The 17,965-nt window shown below is 35.6% G+C and overlaps 3 protein-coding genes across 3 annotated transcripts in view; 2 read left to right on the top strand and 1 right to left on the bottom strand.

Moving 5' to 3' along the window:
* Positions 1 to 1,131: 1,131 nt before the first annotated feature.
* Positions 1,132 to 4,872, top strand: LOC148906102 (male abnormal protein mab-31-like). Its single transcript, XM_089038834.1, has 3 exons — positions 1,132 to 2,849; positions 3,236 to 3,530; positions 3,938 to 4,872. Exons 1-3 carry the CDS (start codon positions 2,686 to 2,688, stop codon positions 4,400 to 4,402), a joined length of 924 nt encoding a protein of 307 aa, XP_088894960.1. The 5' UTR covers positions 1,132 to 2,685; the 3' UTR covers positions 4,403 to 4,872.
* A 32-nt stretch (positions 4,873 to 4,904) lies between these two features.
* LOC148906101 (uncharacterized) lies at positions 4,905 to 7,844 on the bottom strand. The gene is made up of 6 exons (XM_089038833.1): positions 7,573 to 7,844; positions 7,022 to 7,202; positions 6,458 to 6,687; positions 6,141 to 6,285; positions 5,906 to 5,940; positions 4,905 to 5,812 (listed from the first exon to the last, which is right to left on the bottom strand). The coding sequence occupies exons 1-6, from the start codon at positions 7,626 to 7,628 to the stop codon at positions 5,395 to 5,397; spliced, it is 1,065 nt and encodes a 354-aa protein (XP_088894959.1). The 5' UTR covers positions 7,629 to 7,844; the 3' UTR covers positions 4,905 to 5,394.
* Positions 7,845 to 7,969: 125 nt separating this feature from the next.
* LOC148906100 (uncharacterized) overlaps positions 7,970 to 17,965 on the top strand; it is a 12,228-nt gene continuing 2,232 nt past the window's right edge. The window contains exons 1-20 of the mRNA XM_089039390.1: positions 7,970 to 8,407; positions 8,503 to 8,642; positions 8,784 to 8,816; positions 9,442 to 9,477; positions 9,840 to 9,893; positions 10,187 to 10,246; positions 10,720 to 10,758; positions 10,962 to 10,997; positions 11,107 to 11,148; positions 11,805 to 11,852; positions 12,345 to 12,392; positions 12,514 to 12,581; positions 12,660 to 12,745; positions 13,027 to 13,112; positions 13,554 to 13,646; positions 13,756 to 13,828; positions 14,071 to 14,101; positions 14,434 to 14,466; positions 15,430 to 15,499; positions 15,640 to 15,686. Of these exons, the coding sequence (XP_088895516.1) occupies positions 8,157 to 8,407; positions 8,503 to 8,642; positions 8,784 to 8,816; positions 9,442 to 9,477; positions 9,840 to 9,893; positions 10,187 to 10,246; positions 10,720 to 10,758; positions 10,962 to 10,997; positions 11,107 to 11,148; positions 11,805 to 11,852; positions 12,345 to 12,392; positions 12,514 to 12,581; positions 12,660 to 12,745; positions 13,027 to 13,112; positions 13,554 to 13,646; positions 13,756 to 13,828; positions 14,071 to 14,101; positions 14,434 to 14,466; positions 15,430 to 15,499; positions 15,640 to 15,686 (1,374 nt within the window). The 5' untranslated portion in view covers positions 7,970 to 8,156. The remainder of the gene's footprint in view (positions 8,408 to 8,502; positions 8,643 to 8,783; positions 8,817 to 9,441; positions 9,478 to 9,839; positions 9,894 to 10,186; positions 10,247 to 10,719; positions 10,759 to 10,961; positions 10,998 to 11,106; positions 11,149 to 11,804; positions 11,853 to 12,344; positions 12,393 to 12,513; positions 12,582 to 12,659; positions 12,746 to 13,026; positions 13,113 to 13,553; positions 13,647 to 13,755; positions 13,829 to 14,070; positions 14,102 to 14,433; positions 14,467 to 15,429; positions 15,500 to 15,639; positions 15,687 to 17,965) is intronic.

Raw genomic sequence — 17,965 nt, 5'->3', positions numbered from 1 at the left:
TTTTGCTCAACCAACATGGCGACTGTTTCATTGTTAGTCATATCTCAAGAGTTTTGAGTCACACGGCCGCACACACTCTATTCAGCGTCTAGTGCAGTTTATTTTTCGTACGTTTGATTGTAACTTTATTTTAATATTTGTTAAGTTTTTTCGTTTCCTCTCTCCTGTCTGCACGTTTAAGGAACATGCAGCTACGAACGGCTGAGATTCGATTGGTAGCATTGTGAATGGTTTTTTTTTTGTTTTTTTTTTGTTTTTTTTTTGTGTTTTTTTTTTTTTTTTTTTTTTTTTTGTCTTAAGCTAGAACCGTTTAATTAACCACAATTGTCTTTTCGTTTAATTAACAACAATTGTGTCTCTATCACTTTTGTTTTGGTTCTTAATTTTGAGTATTACATTTATGTGTTTGGAAGTTTTGCTTACTGTATCCTATCGGAATTATTCAATTAATCTTCGTTATTTCCTTCGTTATGACTTTTGAGGAAATTTCCTTGGTTCGAAGTTAGTTTTTATTAGGCTTACGAACAACTCAATGACAACAACGTAACAGATATAGCGGTAGCTTTGTTTCGTAAACAAAGACTTCGAGGTAACTTTCGCAAGTTTAAAAATAAGTCCTCCATAATTTACGTGAAAAGCGGGCCAAAATAATGGCACATTTAATTTTACTTTCTTTATGATTAGTACTTTTCTCGGATCCCTTTTCTCGGACTCAAGCAATTTCCCGCGTGCTTGTATAACTCAAAGCGCGCTCGTTTTCTATCTCTTCAATATATAATATAATAGGATAGCGGATAGCTTTTATATAAGGCTTTGCTTTTTTAAATAACGTACGTATTTCGGTACGTATTTCGGTTTGAACTCGTATTAAAGCCCCCTCAATTGAATCGAAACACGTTTTTGGGAATCGAGACATGTCGTTAGAGATCGAGACTCGTTCTTGGAAATCGAGACACGTTTTGAAAATCGAGACTCGTTTTGAAAATCGAGACTCGAAGACCAGTATCCTTGAGAGATCCGGGATCTCTCAAGGATACTGGTCTTCGAGTCTCGATTTTCAAAACGAGTCTCGATTTTCAAAACGTGTCTCGATTTCCATGAACGAGTCTCGATCTCTAACGACATGTCTCGATCTCTAACGACATGTCTCGATTCCCAAGAATGAGTCTCGATTCAATCGAGGGGGCTTTAATCGAGGGACGATCGACGATCGAGGAGGCTTTTTGGAAATCGAGGAAGTATTCCGGAAATTCCTCTAGTTTGATTTAAGAAACAAATAGTAATGATCCTGAATGTGTGAAATGAAAACTATAAATGTGGCAGTGACGGCAAAAAGAGAAGGGAAAAAAATGAATTTTGTATGCTGGACTAGTGGAACAAAGTGTAACAACGATAAACAGACTTGTTGTGGACAATATCTAGTGCAGTTTATTTTTCGTACAAGTTATCGTAGAATTATAAGTTGAACACCGTAGTGAAAATAGAAACTGACGTTTCGGACGTTAGTCCTTCGTCGGAGTCAATAGAAAGTAAGAGTGCGAGAGATGTTTACATAGTAGAGGATAGAGAAAACAAACCAATAAGAAGAAAAACAAGCCATAAAACAAAAAGAAAGAAAACAAAAGGATAGAAAGCAACAATAGGTGAGAAAAAAAGGAAAAAGAAAAGAAAAAACAAAACAAAAAAAACTTAAATGTAGGCGAAGCGTTCGTTCATCCCGTGGGGATTAACGGTGCCAAGTGAATGAATAACACGCATTTCTTTTGTTTTGCGATGATGGTTGCTGCCGTGGGTTAAGCAAAGACCAAAAACAATAGCATTAAGCTCAGAGTGATTAGCAGAATTAAAGTATTACAATGAATGGTCTGAACCCAGGTGAATGGATATTTTTCGAAGTAACAATATTTCTCGAAGAGATAATATTTATGTTATGATCATCCGGGTGGATGTAATCCTTAGAAGGACTGTTTGATGTGACTGACGTTTCGACAACCTGTGCGGAAGTCATCTTCAGAGTCAAGTGGAGAAAAAAGTCAGATATGGGTCTTATTTATACTGCCACAATAAACAAAAGAACAATAGGTGAAGTTAAGAGATGATTCGCGTCGCTAACTTAATTGGCGTCATTTCAGCTTTGTTTAATAGCCTATTATATGGCGTGGGTAGTTTAATTGAGCGGTTGAGTGGATTCAGCTCAAACTTTGTAAACCAACTCTCAAGCACGAGGCGTTGCTTTCTATTGTTGCAAAAAGAAAGACATTCACTAGATTCCCAATCAATCATACCAAGACTGGCCATGCAATATGTTTCGTAAACAAAGACTTCGAAGTAACTTTCGCAAGCTCTATTAGTTGAGAAACAATGACCGGCCAAACGCCATGCCATTTTATCATTACCTATATTTTTTTAATGTTTTGCTTTTGCTGTTTAAAGTTCAACTCCAACTGGGTTTTTTTCACATTTCAGATTCATTTTGAAATCGTATGTGTCATATTTTTTCGGATAGATACACAGCTTTTTTTCTGATACGCATCAGTATTATGCTTGTGTTGATACGTTCCCTAGCAACAAATTATGTCGCCTTATCATTGGACTGCGCCGTTCAGTATAAGTTTTAAAGGTTTCCATGCGAACTACTGAAGATCACTTTATAATACTGCTTCAGTGGACACATAACTCGACAAAATGAACATTCAATATTTCACCAGTCTTAAACGAAAAACGAACAGCGAAATAATTTCATGGCTTCAGAGAAGATCTTTAATTGCCAATCCCCTTTTTTGTGGAGATTGCAATAATAATATGTCCATGATCAGAAGAACGGACAGACACATAGACGGATACGTGTGGTAAGTATCGAAGTATTGAATGCCTTGCAAATGTTTTATGGTACTTTCCTTTCAAAGCATTATATAAAGTTTACTTCATCATTACGCATATTATACGCATGTTATAAAAAAGTTTATTTCATCGTAAAGATTAGTTTATATTTTTTTAACAGTTATCGTAGATTGATAAGTTATACACCGTAGTGAAAATAGGAACTGACGTTTCGGAGTCAATCATTGACTCCGACGAAGGACTAACGTCCGAAACGTCAGTTACTATTCTTTTAGCCTTGTAAATTTAGTCACATTTTTTTGTCATTCTGGCCCGCCACATTCTACCAATTATACTGCTGCATGAAGAACAACTTTTGAATCCCTGTTGAACATCGATTGTTTGTGATTTTCAGGAAATGTAATAAGTGCCAAAAGAAGAGATCTATCCGAACAAACAGCATATTTGCGCTCTTTCCTAAGATATGTTTGGGCGATGCCATGCTTATGTTTTTTTACTGGGCGCAAGACGATAGCCGCAAACACACTGCCACTGCTTTGGGTTTGAGCATGAACTTGGTGTCTAAGTTTTTTAGAGTCCTGCAAGACGTCTGTACCAATGAGATCGAAAAATACGCCCCATTCCTTCCGTTTGGTGGACCAGGCTGTGTGGTTCAGTGCGACGAGAGTAAATTCAACCACAAGCGAAAGGTAAGCCGTAATTCAGTGAAAGCATTTGGGTGGGCTCCGGTATGTTTTTAGTATTTTCCACGTACTTATGCGTAAAAGATTCAAGTAGCTAATCGTAAATTGCCTTTATATATTACAAACTATTAAATTACTAGACTCGCTCGTGAATAAAAACTATATCAAACTTTACGCTCCGCCTAACAGGTCGCGGAAATAGATATAACAATCCATATTCTTTTCACTAATGTTTCAAATAATGTTATTTCCATATCACACAGTGCTCCGCTCCATTTTTATCTTTAGGTGTTTTTTGTTTTTATGTTAACTCTTAATATTAATATTAATATTAATTTAAATAATATTATATTAATGTTAATATTATAGTAATTTCTTAACCCATATCATATTCATATCTTTTCTTTTTTTAGTATAACAGGGGTCGTCTCGCAAAGGATTCGTGGGTCTTTGGTGTGATAACCACTGAATACCAACCGGCCAGAGGCTATTACCAGGTGGTTGAACGACGAAACCGCGAATGCTTGTTGCCCATATTACAGAGGTGTTTAAAGCCTGGAAGCGTGGTACACACCGACGACTGGGGGGCCTACGAACAATTGGAAAGACATCTACCTTTGCAAGTGGCAAGCCACCAAGTGGTTAACCACTCACTTAATTTTGTAGATCCTGCAACTGGAGTCCACACCCAAACGATTGAGTCCAAATGGAATCAACTGAAGTTGAAACAAAAGCAAAGGATGGGAGTTTCGCGGGACGAATTGCAACGTTATTTGAACGAAAGAATGTGGAGAGAGTGGAACGGAAAAGATGATGAATGCCTAGTTAATTTATTTTCATCGATATCTTTAAAGTTCATTACAACTGTTTCTGTTTGACTTATAACAATTATCATTTTTTATTTTACCAATACGCCGAGAAACAAATAAGAAATACTGTCACGCAGTTTTGATTGCGGCTACATAAATAAGTAAACATTCAATAGAGTGTATATCGCAGTTTCACATGAGCGAAGCGTAGTCGCTGTTCTAGTGGTACTTGTTTCCAAGAATAAAAAGTATAGATACCAGCTAGCAACATAAATGTTTTGAAGGATACTGCGAGGATAATTAAGCTGTTCCACTCACGCTTGAAATAATTATCGCTTAAATTTCTTTAATGTTTTTGCAATTTCTAAACTGGCAGTATTTCTACTTTGTCCGGCCGCTTCATACAGCTCGTTAAGATATGTGATTCACTTCAATAATTATGCACAATGTAAGAGTTAAAAACGGAATAGCTTTCCCTCAATGAATATTTTTACTTTGTAGAAAGCGAGCCATGTTCTGTGAAAATAATTAATTGTAACACAATGGTATCTTTATTTAAATTGATGAATAAAGAAAAAGTAATACTCAAAAATACTGTCGCGAATTAATGGTACGTTTTAGCATGGATAGACTTACTTCCATAACCTACAGCGCCTGGACATTTTAATTTTTAAAAAACTTAAAATACACTCTACAAAATTACTCGAATCTGAGTGGACATGAGGAGTACGTTAAGAGGAATTGTTTTCCATAATGAGCAATAATGGCAAAAAGCGCCAAAAACTAGACTTTCGTATGGGTTTTGATCCCAATTCTCGTTTTGGGTTAACACTCAAAACCCTTTTTAACAGTTAGAAATTGATGTACTATGATAAAATGCCTGTTTGAAGCGGTATTTTCAACAGTACAAAGATGTTTTGTTGTATTTGTGTTAGAATGTTGCTTTGTCAGGCTTTTTTTATAGAAAATACATAGGAAATAAGCAAATTGAGAAACCATGCGTTCACTTAATAAACAATTTAGATGCCGCACGTTGACACTACACTTGTTTTAAAATAGATCTATAAAGTTATATTATTTTCACTCATTAATTTAATGATAGAACCACTAATATAAGAGCTCTTATTTCCATATAATCTGAGGTTCAAGCCAGTGTCTTTTGAATCATTAGCTAAGCTATACAGATTATCTGGATGTGTTCTGTCATGTGTCATGAAACGTTTGATGACAATATCGTCAACTTCGTCAGCGAGGGTGTCTGGTGCTTGAATACGTGCTTCAAACACCTCCCTTATTGACACATTAAGGCCCTTCAGACTGGCCATCCCAATATTCCCTCCCCTACCAAACGTTTTTGGCAATTTCCTCGCCACTGCGTCTGCCTCTTTTAAAATTCTATCGAGTTTCCCCTCCTTTACTAAGGAATCGATGAATTCTTCTATACGTTCAGTTCCAGTCTGGTCCGCTTCGTTGTCTCGCCTGTGAATAAAGCACAAGACATATTATCCATGGAATTCCAAATGATAGCAGTTCGAAGGGGGTGGAATCTGGATTTGATTGAACTTTACCTACTTTTTATTTACAGCACTCGTCTTGTTGCTCTCAGTCTAAGAATATGATAAATACATACTAGTTAACTTTTGAACTTATTACCGCCTTATTACTTATGTATTATGTATAGTTATAATAATAATAATAGTAATAATAATTCGTAATATTTTTTTTATAAAGCGTATTTCCAGGCTGCTATAGGCGCGAAAATTATGTGACGGCTGCGGAGGAGCTTACATGCCATTTTACCAAGTACCTTTATTTTCTGGTATTTTACAATCGTAACCGCCACATGAATGTCGACACTTTTCAAATTGTTTATATCGATTGTCCTTCCCATTGCCTCTCCCTCTTCGATGACGTCACGTATGGTATCGTAGACATTATTTTCTACAGAAAAACTGAAGAGAGTAATGAAAGTCAGAAACAAGGTTTATTTATTGGTTGTTTCATATGGTATTAGTTAATGGCATATTTTATTGACCCCAGGAATAATTTATTACACCCATGTATCAACCGCACTTTACTGATCTGTTTTTTATTGGCTTGGTTGTATCTGTTGAGAAAACTTACGTCAATAATACATCCACGGGTTGCTTGGATGAAAAAAGCTCGAGGTGGACCTCTAAACTTGAATTTAGGAGGAGCATCAACCTCCAGACCTGGCCCATCTTCTCAAATAATGGACTCCGCAGTGAAACGCATTGAGAGCGTCTCATATGCAGAGCCAAGTTGTCAATGGTCCAGCAGGTGGACCACATACCACATGGTCTAGGCACATATCGCTTTCCAGCATCCGCTGACTGAAAGACCGGAAAAATGTATTTATAGGTGATTCTGAATATCAATTATTATGAGGCCAATTATTTAGGGCAGGGGAAAGCGTTCATTTTGAAAAGTCTATTCAACTCGCTCAATCCTTGACCAATTCGCTTCTATCGGATAGAAAAGGAATGATTGAAAATGATATAGACGATTGCATTGACTCTTTATTATGTTTTCGATTTACGTTCTCTTATACTATCTTACAAATACAGAGCTTGGGCGACCTGTGCTAAATTATGAAAATATACTCGCGTTGAAGCCGTAACCTCAGTGGTGTGAAGAAAATAGCAAACGAAGTTACAAACTAATTACCTTAAACTTTATTTGGTACAATAACTCTTCGTGCGCTTTGACCAGCAAGAGGTTGTGGTGGGCCAAAGAATTTTTAGCGTGCACCTCCATTTCCTCTGAGTTACCATGGAAGGTGCACAGTGGTACGTCACAAGGACGAATCCGTTCCTCGCAACACATTAAATGTTCCATAGCCGCACTCCTAAAATAGTAGTTAAGTTAAAAGAAAAACTCAGTGATTTTATATTCTATAAACTTTCACTCTTAATCACACATTTCTCTATCCTGCAGAGTACACTGCCAAAATTTCTAGCTAGTAGAGTCTCCCTCGTTGGTTCAAATATAATGTTCCGGGGAAGTTCAACAATAATAATTTTAATAAATAAACACATATAGTATTGACCATTATATTCGATACTTTGTACCAAGATGTTTTAAAATAAATTATAATTTTTATTGGACTTACGCCGTGCTCACATGTATGTCAATCGCCGAAGATAAGACTATTTAAAAACAGTTATAACTAAACTGATCATGATATACTGGTTCAGAGTAAAGGGATATCTACTCACATTTTTATTCTATGTTTGTCTTGTGTTTTTCTGAAGTATGGACAAATATTTTCCATATTGAAGAATTATGCGGTTTCTCTACTGTAAGGACTTGCAGCTACAAAAGACTGTTTTCAGCTTTCCCACGGGGTAATGAGGTCTGACGCAAGACAATTAGAACAAAGGGTATTTGTTAGAAGTATTTCGACACTTCCCTCTCTTGGTGTGAAATCACCTTTATTTCGGTTATTTTGTTAGTTTAGTTCTGTATGTGTGTATGGTATTTTGGTTTTAATCTTGCTTTGTTTTGTAAATGATACATCGGTCCAGCGATAAGTACATCTCCTCGTTTCACATATTAAAGCACTGGCTAATATTATGCATATTTTTTTCTCGGGCGTGTCCTATGTCACTGACGGATGGCTTTTCAATTGCAATATTTGATTTGAAATTTGATGATCATGTTTCCCGGATGTCATAAGTTTTTTTCTCAACTCCTTCATGAAAGCTACTCCCAACGAAAATAAACAGGAAGTTCTGGAATGTGTCAATGTATTAAAGCAGAGTGTACCGCCTAATTCACTATCGTATAGCCACCAACAAGCATGGACGGTTTTAGCTCAGATGACGCAGTGGATTTTTCGCCGCCTAAAAAATCCATTGGAAAAACGGTGATGAAATGGATAGTTGTAACAAAAAAGAAATTTGTCTCTGCTCCAAGGGGTTCTATGTGGGAAGACATGAAGACGAGCGGCGAAGCCAGGTACATAGGGATCAACACATTATGGACAGCCGAGATGTTAATGGACCAGCTTCGAGCTGTTTTCCCTTGTCTTCAAAGCAAAGAACGTAACCAGTAAGTCACTGTGAATCCAATTCTTCTTTTTCAAAACTACTTTTAGTTGATAAAAACTTCGTGAATATTAATACTTATTTTCTCCTTTCCATTAGAATCAGAGTTTTCAGAACAACCTCGCGCGGGAATATCTTTACAAGGCTATCAGAATATCTCCCTAACGCCAAGGAGCTGCTACAATTGTTTAAAGGGACAAAATCGCCAAGGATTTACCTTTACATGAAAAATAGCAAATGTATGATCAATATATTTATGAATATGTGTGATGTAAAGAAAAACTTGGACTTTGATATCCACATATATATCTTTGATATACATATCAGTTACACTGATATCTAACACCGCAATCAGTTAAGGTTTTAATTTGTAATTCCAGTTCCAAAACAAGGAATGGAAGTAGGTTGTAAAGGTGAGCAGGCTGAATTATTCGTCACACTCAGTTTGTTATAGCGGTTTCTTTACGTTGGGCACGGTTACAGCTCTTTTATAGTTCATTTGTGCTTTCAGTACTTGGATGTTACTTGGATGTACTGTATGCTACCATCATAGAAGGATTACATTTTAAAATTACTTTACAATTTCATATATCTAGAAACTATATATAACTACTGTAGTTATAACTAGAATTTTTTAAACATTTGCATAATAATGAAATCCGGTTAAAAAAACCTAGCGCGTTCATCATTTCAGGAAAATAACGAAAGATTTTACATTTGTTGAAAGAGTATGAACAGGGATAACTTTAATGTTATATATGGTGCCTTGAATTCCACCTTTTATCTGTTTTTGTTAGAAACTGAAGTGGGGCTCCTGTGGAAACGAAAACGAGGTTCAATTTCAAGTGATAATTTCCTCTACAGTATAGTAGTGATGAAAACCGTCTTATATGCAAAGAAGCCATGATCACTCATACTTGTCTTTATTTATTTGCCAAAGCATTATATTTCAATTTTTATTGCCCTCCACTTTCATTTATATATACATTTTTATTCTTGTTTTTTATACATTAATGATTTTGTCTCCATTTTTCATAGGTTCACCATGGCTGTCAGGAAGCCAAAAAAATTCGTGTACGTATTAAAGTTTGCTCAGATCAGATAAAAAAATAAAGTTTATTTTCAAGCTTATAGGGTGAAGTCATTACACCTTTTAAATAGATATCAGACTAAGTAATGTTTAATAAACCTTAAAGTCCACTGTCCTTTTTTGTCTATTTAACTACTAATTGACTTATAATTTACTTCGTACATTCTACTAGGACACTATAAACAAAATAACATAAATTTTTTATCAACATTTTTATATTTCATTTTACATATATATATATGTATTTTTTATATAAAGGCTTTTTTCCTCCCTCTTTCTGAAAGAAATGAGAAAAAAATGAGCCCTTGTTATAGCTAATTGTGCTATCTATTTTTCAATTTTGCAGCTGGAAAAAGTACCAAAAACGACACGAAAAAAGAAACTAATAGGAGTACTATCAGTAAGTATTTTTATTTTATTTAAAATGTTTTAAATAAAATTCCTTGTAGAATAGTTATTTATAAATAATTGCCTATTATACTACATGTATCTATATTTCAACTTTGTAGTTAGCAAAAGTACTAAGAATACTAAGCATGCCACAGCTGCAAAGAGTGTTATCAGTGAGTTTCTTCAATTATCTTCAAAGAGATACACTGACAGCATTAAGATTATAATGAACCAGTTATATATGTATCTCTCTTTTTTGTCTTAATTTTTGGTTTACGAGACTACATTTGTGTTCTTTTGCAGGTACACCATTAAAGTCTTTTCCTGGCCTAAGAGGATTAGCAGCCAAAAAAAATTTAACATGTATGTATTAGGTGTTTTCCAACAAAAAAAACTTTCTGGGGCTCTTTTTTCGTTATTCGATATGGTTCTATATATATATTCATAACCATATAAATAAATGAATATTGATGAAAAAAGTTTTTTTGTTTTTACTTTTTTTTCATGTTATGTTATTCCTTTAGATTCAAATTGGTAGCCTAGGAATTTTTAGGAGGGGACATATATAGGAAACACCAGCTAGCAATCCCCATGACATTGTTTTGAATCCATTAGAAAGATAATGATTTCATAGTTTAATAACTATTGTATTGTAATAATGTAGATGCCAGTGATTTTGAAGAATTAGATGATGGAGATAATGATAACATTGTTATGTGATTCCAATACTCTAAGAACTTAATTTTTTAGTTGTACCAGCTATATATTTTTGAAATCATTTGTTATTAAGATAACAAGTGCATATCAAGGATTAATTTATTTTATCCTTTTTATAGGTTTATCAGACAGTAGTGAAGAAAGCCCTGAACTTGGTGGTATGTTTTATCTTCTTATCTCTTCATTGTGTGCTTTCCAGTTTGGACCAAATCACTGGTCATAGGATAAACATTACCAACACTGCAGGGCCAATAAAGAAATAAAAACTTGCAAAAAAGTAAAAAAGTTTGTAACATTTACATTGGTACAGTACATCATTGATTTTAATGATGTTATGTTATATTTCGTCTACCATTTTCAGGTTCATCTTCACCGTGGCTAGATGAATCAACTTCACGTAAGTTAAATAAAGTTACAATTTTGTTTTTGCTAACAGACTTCTAATCAACTATGCAGAATATATTTATAATAATATTTTTTTCGTATTTTTATTTCCCTTTAATTAGCAGCTGCAAACAGTCCTGCAACGCAATTGCCATCTCCATCATGTAAGTAATGGTATAGGCTTAGTTACATTAGATGTGCAATAACAAGTTCCATGGTTACTTTAAGATGCATATTTCAAGTTATTGTGGGATTGATAGACTTCAGTTACAAGAAAGGAATTTAATATCAGCTATAAAACTAGCAAAATATCATTCTAAACATAGCAACAACAGTGATATCTAGATCGGAAGGTCACCAGCTTAGTAGAGACCAGCTACATACCTGTGCAATAGTTAACTTTACCCTTCAAGAAGCAGAAACCTAAACATGTTTAAAATGCTCATCTTATTGATGTCAATATAAGCCAGCAACCAGCAGATTGTACCACCTGTTCAACCAATTCGGTTCCCATTGTGTGTGAGTGTCAGCCACCTATTTCAATTTCATACCCACCCACCAAAAATGTTATTGACAACCCTGCATCTGTAAGCACTTTTTGCAACAACAGCCCTAAAGGTCCTATAATATGTACTGTTCATAGGAAGTTTTGTGTGAGAAATCCGAATGATTTTCCTGGAACTGAACTGAACATTTACAGTGTTTTTAATAACATATTCAATTCAGCCCTTTCATATGTTTTTTTTAAATAGAAGACCCAGTTCTCTTAAAGAAAGAGTCACCATTCATTGATTTATATCTTTTGAATTGCTTTGATTAGATCCTAACCAGGTGCAATTTGTTCAGGATCGTGATGAAGGATTGGTTGGTAAGTGGGTGATCATGATTCATGCTTTAATAGGCCACAATGTGTTAAGGTTCGCTATGTCAGTGTTCATATGCTGCATGCCATGTTAGTTGACAGAAATTGAGAATCCTTTGCTTTACCATGGACTTTGAAATATTTGTTTTGCAGCAAAAAGCTTGCATGTGCATAGTAGTGACTGTGTGGACAAATATGTAAAAGACAGATAATTCAGATGTTTGATGAACGACTAGCTCTCACTTGAAAGTCAGGAAATTTGGCAAAAAGTGAAATTGATACGTGCTGTATGACAGAAGCAGCCATCTTGAAACCAAAATTCTAAATATTACAAATATAGTCATCCAAAGTCCTTATTCTCCATAATCTCCATAATGTTCCAACTCTGTTTAAGTACAGCTGTTATTTTTTTAGGTATTACAATTAAAAGCTTGTAACACCAGTTTTTATTTTGTTATTCCAGTTTATTAATTTTTTTATTCTGCTTCGTTACTTCAGTTGGTGAAATAAAAGAAAGCAGCATATTCAGTCATATAAATGAGTCAGGTATATATGTACACCATATCAATTCTATTTTGAAAGTAATAGTTTTTAATTGTTTTCCTTTACTATTACTAATGCTTTGTTATATTTTTCACCTTCCCTTTTTATTTTTTCCTTCAACCAGCTTCAGCATTGGATAGACTGAATGAAGTCAGTGGGCTTGTCATCCTTCCTGTGGATGATCTGGATGAGGTAGTTATAGGTTTTTTTCTCCATAGTTATATAATGTATGTCACCAAAGTGTATGAATAATGCTATTTTCATGTTCAGGCATGTCTCCAAGCCTTCCATCTACAGAGGCCAATGTTGTTTCTGATTGCTGAGGAGGAGAATGAAGATCTCCACAAATTCTTAAGGTACTATATATAGTGCTCTGAGGGCACAATTATTTTGATATGAGCATGATATATGACTGGTGACATTGTCGAACGTATGGGCTGACAAAAATGTCCATCCAGTCAAAACTTCCCATTTAGACATCAATGAAATATATTTTAACAAAGACAAATTTTTGGAAGCCATTTCAAAAAAACTTGCACAGCATGTTGTTGCAGATATATGTTTTTGTTCTTATCATGCTTGTGAATATAAAATTTATTGGACGGTACATTTAGTAACAAACGACTATCACTACTAGATCACTCAGTAATTCTGCTGAAGAAATGGAAGGCGACTTTCCGCTAATTGTCTTCATACAGGAAGGCTCCCATGCAAGTGAAGAACGTAAGAAAAAATTATTTGTTGATTATTAGTATAATAGAGAAAGCAATGGTACGTTCCATAAAAAAACAATGTTCAATAGCTATATGCACAGTGATTTACAGGCATTGAAATGCTGTTACTGGCACTCACTATTGTAATATAAGGCGAGATAACTAGCTAAAATCTAGTGTGAGATGCCTCGGTGTTTCTAATGAAACAGTAATGATAAAAAGTTGAATTATACACCGTGAAAAGATGAAAAAACGTACTTTTTTCGTTTTTTCATGTTTTCACAGTGTATAACTCAACTTTTTATTATTACTATAACGTATAGCAGTGGAATTGTGCAGGGGGAAAAAAGTTGGGTATATAAACCATGGCCATTCATTTATATGAAATTAAACTAGTGTTTCATAACCGATTTATAAAATGAATTTCTTTTCAATCTGGATCCTAATGTAGTTTACAGAAAGTTCTCCATGAAAGGAAAAGGGAAGTTAATCCTTTGCTTCCCTTTGAATAAACATGAAATGGAAATAAAGTTGATACAAACTGGTAAGTTTGCATGGTACAGTGATTATTATTAACACTTTTTGTATAATATAAATATTTATAAAATATATTTGACTTCATTAATAATGGAATGGTCACTTTTTTGTTGAAGGGTTTGTATATACACAAAGATTTGTAAATGCAATGGAGGAATTACAATATTCTAGACACAAACCCCAACTGAAGTAAGTATTTTTTTTTTTAAACATTTATATTCTTCCCCCCCCCCCCCCCCCTCCCCCCAAAAAATTAAGAGCCTGGGAAGGCTTGAATATGGAATATTGAAGGGCAAGTTTTCTTGAGTGAAGACTAGATTGTAGGAACATTTAGTTTTTTTCAGCTAACAATAAAGCATACATTTCATTATTATTAATGTTTTTGTTGTTGCTGTAATTTTATAATAATAATTTTATTGCGATGTTCATAGGAAAAAGAAACAAAGTAAACTATTGGTAGATGTGAGTATTACAAAAACACAATTAATTTAAAATTTACTTTTTTGCATAGTTCTTAAATAGAACTAGCCATCTCATATTTTTCAATGTGTTTCCATATTGGTCGGCCTACAATTATTCTAGCAAACTGGAAATTAATTGAACGTTGGTCCAAACACTGTCTAGATGGCTTAGTTATAGATGAACATGTACCTGAATACTCCTTGAATTTGAATTTCATACCTCAGCCAGCACTAATCCAGTAAATAATTTTGTTAAAGGTCAAACTTGATAGATTGGTTAGAAACTTTTAAAAGGCATATTAAATTTATTACGTTATTATTCTTTTTCAACAGCCGCATTATGTTCCTGACAGTGAAGAGAAGGAGGTAAGTGCTTTGTACTTATGCAGTTTCAGGGTTGAGTTTCTTTACTTTTTTAAACACTTGGTGAGGAGGGCATCATCTTTGAATGCTTGAACCTCAAGGTGTGAGCATAAGTTAAGGGCATGCTTTGGGACTGGAAAATGGCCGCTTAAGTTTGGCACCCTGAGGGACTGGCATGTCTGCAGCAATGCCTGGACCAGAGGGTTGTCAAGCGGAAAGCCAGGTTTGTACCCGGAGGGACAGGCATGGACCGGAGGGTGTCAAGCACAACACAGGGTTGGCACCCGGAGGGACAGGCATGGACCGCAGGGTGTCAAGCACAACACAGGGTTGGCACCCGGAGGGACAGGCATGGACCGGAGGGTGTCAGGCACAATGCAGGGTTGGCACCGGAGGGACAGGCATGTCTGCAGCATGCCTGGACCGGAGGGTGGTCAAGCACAAAGCAGGGTTGGCACCCGGAGGGACAGGCATGGACCGGAGGGTGTCAAGCACAACACAGGGTTGGCACCCGGAGGGACAGGCATGGACTGGAGGGTTGTCAGGCACAATGCCAGGGTTGGCACCCGGAGGGACAGGCATGTCTGCAGCATGCCTGGACCGGAGGGTGTCAAGCACAAAGCACGGTTGGCACCCGGAGGAACTGGCATGTCTGCAGGCATGCCTGGACCGGAGGGTGTCAATCACAACGCTGAGATTGCATCCGGAGGGACTGGCCTGGACTGGTGGGTGTCAAACACAACTGCTAGTTTGCACGCAGAAGGACTGGCATGTCTGTATTATGCCTTGGCGTGGATATTGTCGAATAGTACAATTTGATGGGAATTTTTGAACTGGGTTCTGTGAATGTTTTAATTCTTGAATATTTTCATTTTATTTTTCAATTAATATCTATTTTATATCTTTTTTTATATAGTAGAGGAATACTGCCTCTGTTGCTGCCCATTTTTTTCTTTCCCATTTCAGGTGGTTTTCAGGGAAAACGATCCCAATGAATATGATAAAGGAGATGACTCGACCTTACTACTTTGTGATGGTAAAATATGTCTATTATATTCATAATATTAACAAAGCTTATTACCTCAAAAACATTCCAAAAAAGAAATAAAAAAATTAGTATAAACAATAATTATAAGTACACAATAATGTAGTTGGATGTTTTTTCTTAATTTACAGATGACTTGATTGTGAACCTTAAACAACAAGAAAAGAAAGAAAAAATGGTGAACAAGAGAAAAAGGAAGAAAGGGAAAAGGAACGGGAATTCGAAATTAGGGAAAAGGAAGGGGAACCAAGGGAAAACGAAGAAGAAAGGAAAGGAGGAAAGGGAAGAAGGGAAAAGGAAAGGGAAAACAAAGAAACAAAGAAGCAGCGAAAAAGAGAAGGAGAATTATTGAGGAGGGAAAAAGCTAAACGTATGAAGAATAACTAGTCTACTTAATTCGTCACTGGCTTTTTTTCATTTTCGGTCAAACAAACTCGGTTTGGTGGACGTCATCAAGGCCCATACCACAACATTCCACGGACAGGACACATGCTTATGAAAAAAAAATAATTTCCAACTATATATGCCATGGAAAAACTTTGATGTCCACTAAAACTTTCATTGGGAATTGGGATACATTCTGTAACACATATCATTACAGCATTTTAAAAAAAGTACTGCTTGCCATTTTTATATTATATGTATTCTGAATATGAGCAATTACAGTTTGTAGGAAATATGAAACGAGATTTGTTAATATAGGAGTCTGATATTTGCGAGATAATTACTAGTATTAAATTAGCACATGTTATGTAAAAAAAAGATACTGTACAACTATGAATTCTTATTAAAAATTTAATGCCACAAAATAAATAAATAATTGTATACTAAGTTAATAAAAAATAAAACGGAGGTCCTTACATTGCGTCAGATCACGCGTCTGTGTTAAGTGTGCAATTTTTTACTTCGAATGATTAACGGCTCGAAATAATCGAAAGAGTCCAACTCCCAAAGTTCCACCTTTTCATCATAAAACATTTTCATATTCCCATTTTTATTCCCGTTTTTTTTAAGGCAATTGCAAATAGGAGCCCTCCAGTCTTGCCATAAAACGACCCTACAGTATATTTAGAAATTTTGGATTTAATTATATGCAGGGAATTTTTGTTTAATTAAATCACAACGAAAAAATATCCAATAAGTCCTCCATAATTTTACGTGAAAAGCGGGCCAAAATAATGGACACTTTAATTTACTTTGTATGATATTAAGTATTGTCTGAGGACTCCGAATTCCTCGGGCGTGTATAACTCCAACGCGCGCTTCGTGTATATTTCAATATCTTCTTCAAATTATAAATTATAAAGGCTTAGCGGTAGCTTTTATATAGGCTTTGGCTTTTTTTAATAACGTACGCGTACTAGGGTTGAACTCAATACTTCCCGATTTCCAAAAGCTCCTCGATAGTCGATCGAGTCCTCGATTTAAAAGCCCCCTAGATTGAATCGAGACTCTTCTTGGGAATCGAGACTGTCGTTAGAGATCGAGACCGTTCTGGAAATCGAGACACGTTTTGAACATCGAGACTCGTTTTCGAAAATCGAGACTCGAAGACACGATCCTGAGTTAAAGGAGCCGTTTCGTGTTAGGGTAATGCGTCGTGCGAATGATGCGAGCGTCGTAGATGCACATTCGAAAGTTTGGTCATGAACCTATGGCGCGTGCCGTACCCTTCCAAGATTTGTCTTTGATGGTTTTGATAATTTCATATAATCGTGCTCTGCTCGAATGCGTTGAGAACCGCCCAAACTGTGCGAACCCGAGTCTATGATGTTTCGGGATGATATGTATATACTTATGCAGATAAAGCCATTATAAATATCTAGCTGGAATACATTCAACTAGGTCTAAAAACAATTAGCAAATGAAAGCTGAAAGAAAAAGAATGAAAAATCATAACGAAACCAAAGAAAACTCAAATTCCTTTATAACTATCTCAAACGATGCCACTTAAATTCCGTTTTCCTTTCTTTACATATACCCGCTCGACCAAAACTACGGTCCGACATCCATATTTCTATGTAACTTCTTATTTTCATATTGGTAACCTCTCACTTTTATAAAGTATTACATGCCGCTTTCGCATTACACAAACTGATAATTTCAATTTTTTTATTTTACTCCAGTTTTCCGACTAAAAACATTTGTTTAAATACAGCTTTGGAAACCTTTCTCATAATAAGAAAATGTGAATTACGCTGTCTTCATGTGGTGCGGCTGCTAGAATCCTAAACAGCACACGGCCCTCTACCCCACTGTCTTCTGACGCTTTTTCCCTCCCCCATTCTTTTTTATTTTTTCTCTTTTTTTTTTGTTTTCTTGTTCTCCATTGTTTTTCTTTTATCTTATAACCCACTCCTTTCCCCCACCTTCTTTTTCCTCTTAATTCATTCCTCTCCATTAGACCTAAGCCGCTGTGTTGCTACGAAGCGCTTGTTCTGACTCTTCAGCGTTTCA

This window comes from Actinia tenebrosa, unplaced genomic scaffold (genome assembly GCF_029948245.1).
Source record: "Actinia tenebrosa isolate PJP-AT-01 unplaced genomic scaffold, QUT_ActTen_1.0 PGA_scaffold6__47_contigs__length_16458017, whole genome shotgun sequence".
NCBI lineage: Eukaryota > Metazoa > Cnidaria > Anthozoa > Actiniaria > Actiniidae > Actinia > Actinia tenebrosa.
The sequence above is the reverse complement of the archived record's forward strand: the minus strand, read 5'-3'. Positions and strand labels throughout refer to the sequence as shown.

Excerpts from the sequence above, each read along its gene's own strand:
- LOC148906102 (XM_089038834.1), top strand. The coding sequence starts at position 2,686 with ATGAACATTCAATATTTCACCAGTCTTAAACGAAAAACGAACAGCGAA. Across the intron at positions 2,850-3,235 it reads CACATAGACGGATACGTGTG|GAAATGTAATAAGTGCCAAA; the intron begins GTAAGTATCGAA and ends TGTGATTTTCAG. Across the intron at positions 3,531-3,937 it reads AATTCAACCACAAGCGAAAG|TATAACAGGGGTCGTCTCGC; the intron begins GTAAGCCGTAAT and ends TTCTTTTTTTAG.
- LOC148906101 (XM_089038833.1), bottom strand. The coding sequence starts at position 7,628 with ATGGAAAATATTTGTCCATACTTCAGAAAAACACAAGACAAACATAGA. Across the intron at positions 7,203-7,572 it reads GACAAACATAGAATAAAAAT|GAGTGCGGCTATGGAACATT; the intron begins GTGAGTAGATAT and ends CTACTATTTTAG. Across the intron at positions 6,286-6,457 it reads CCCGTGGATGTATTATTGAC|TTTTTCTGTAGAAAATAATG; the intron begins GTAAGTTTTCTC and ends TACTCTCTTCAG.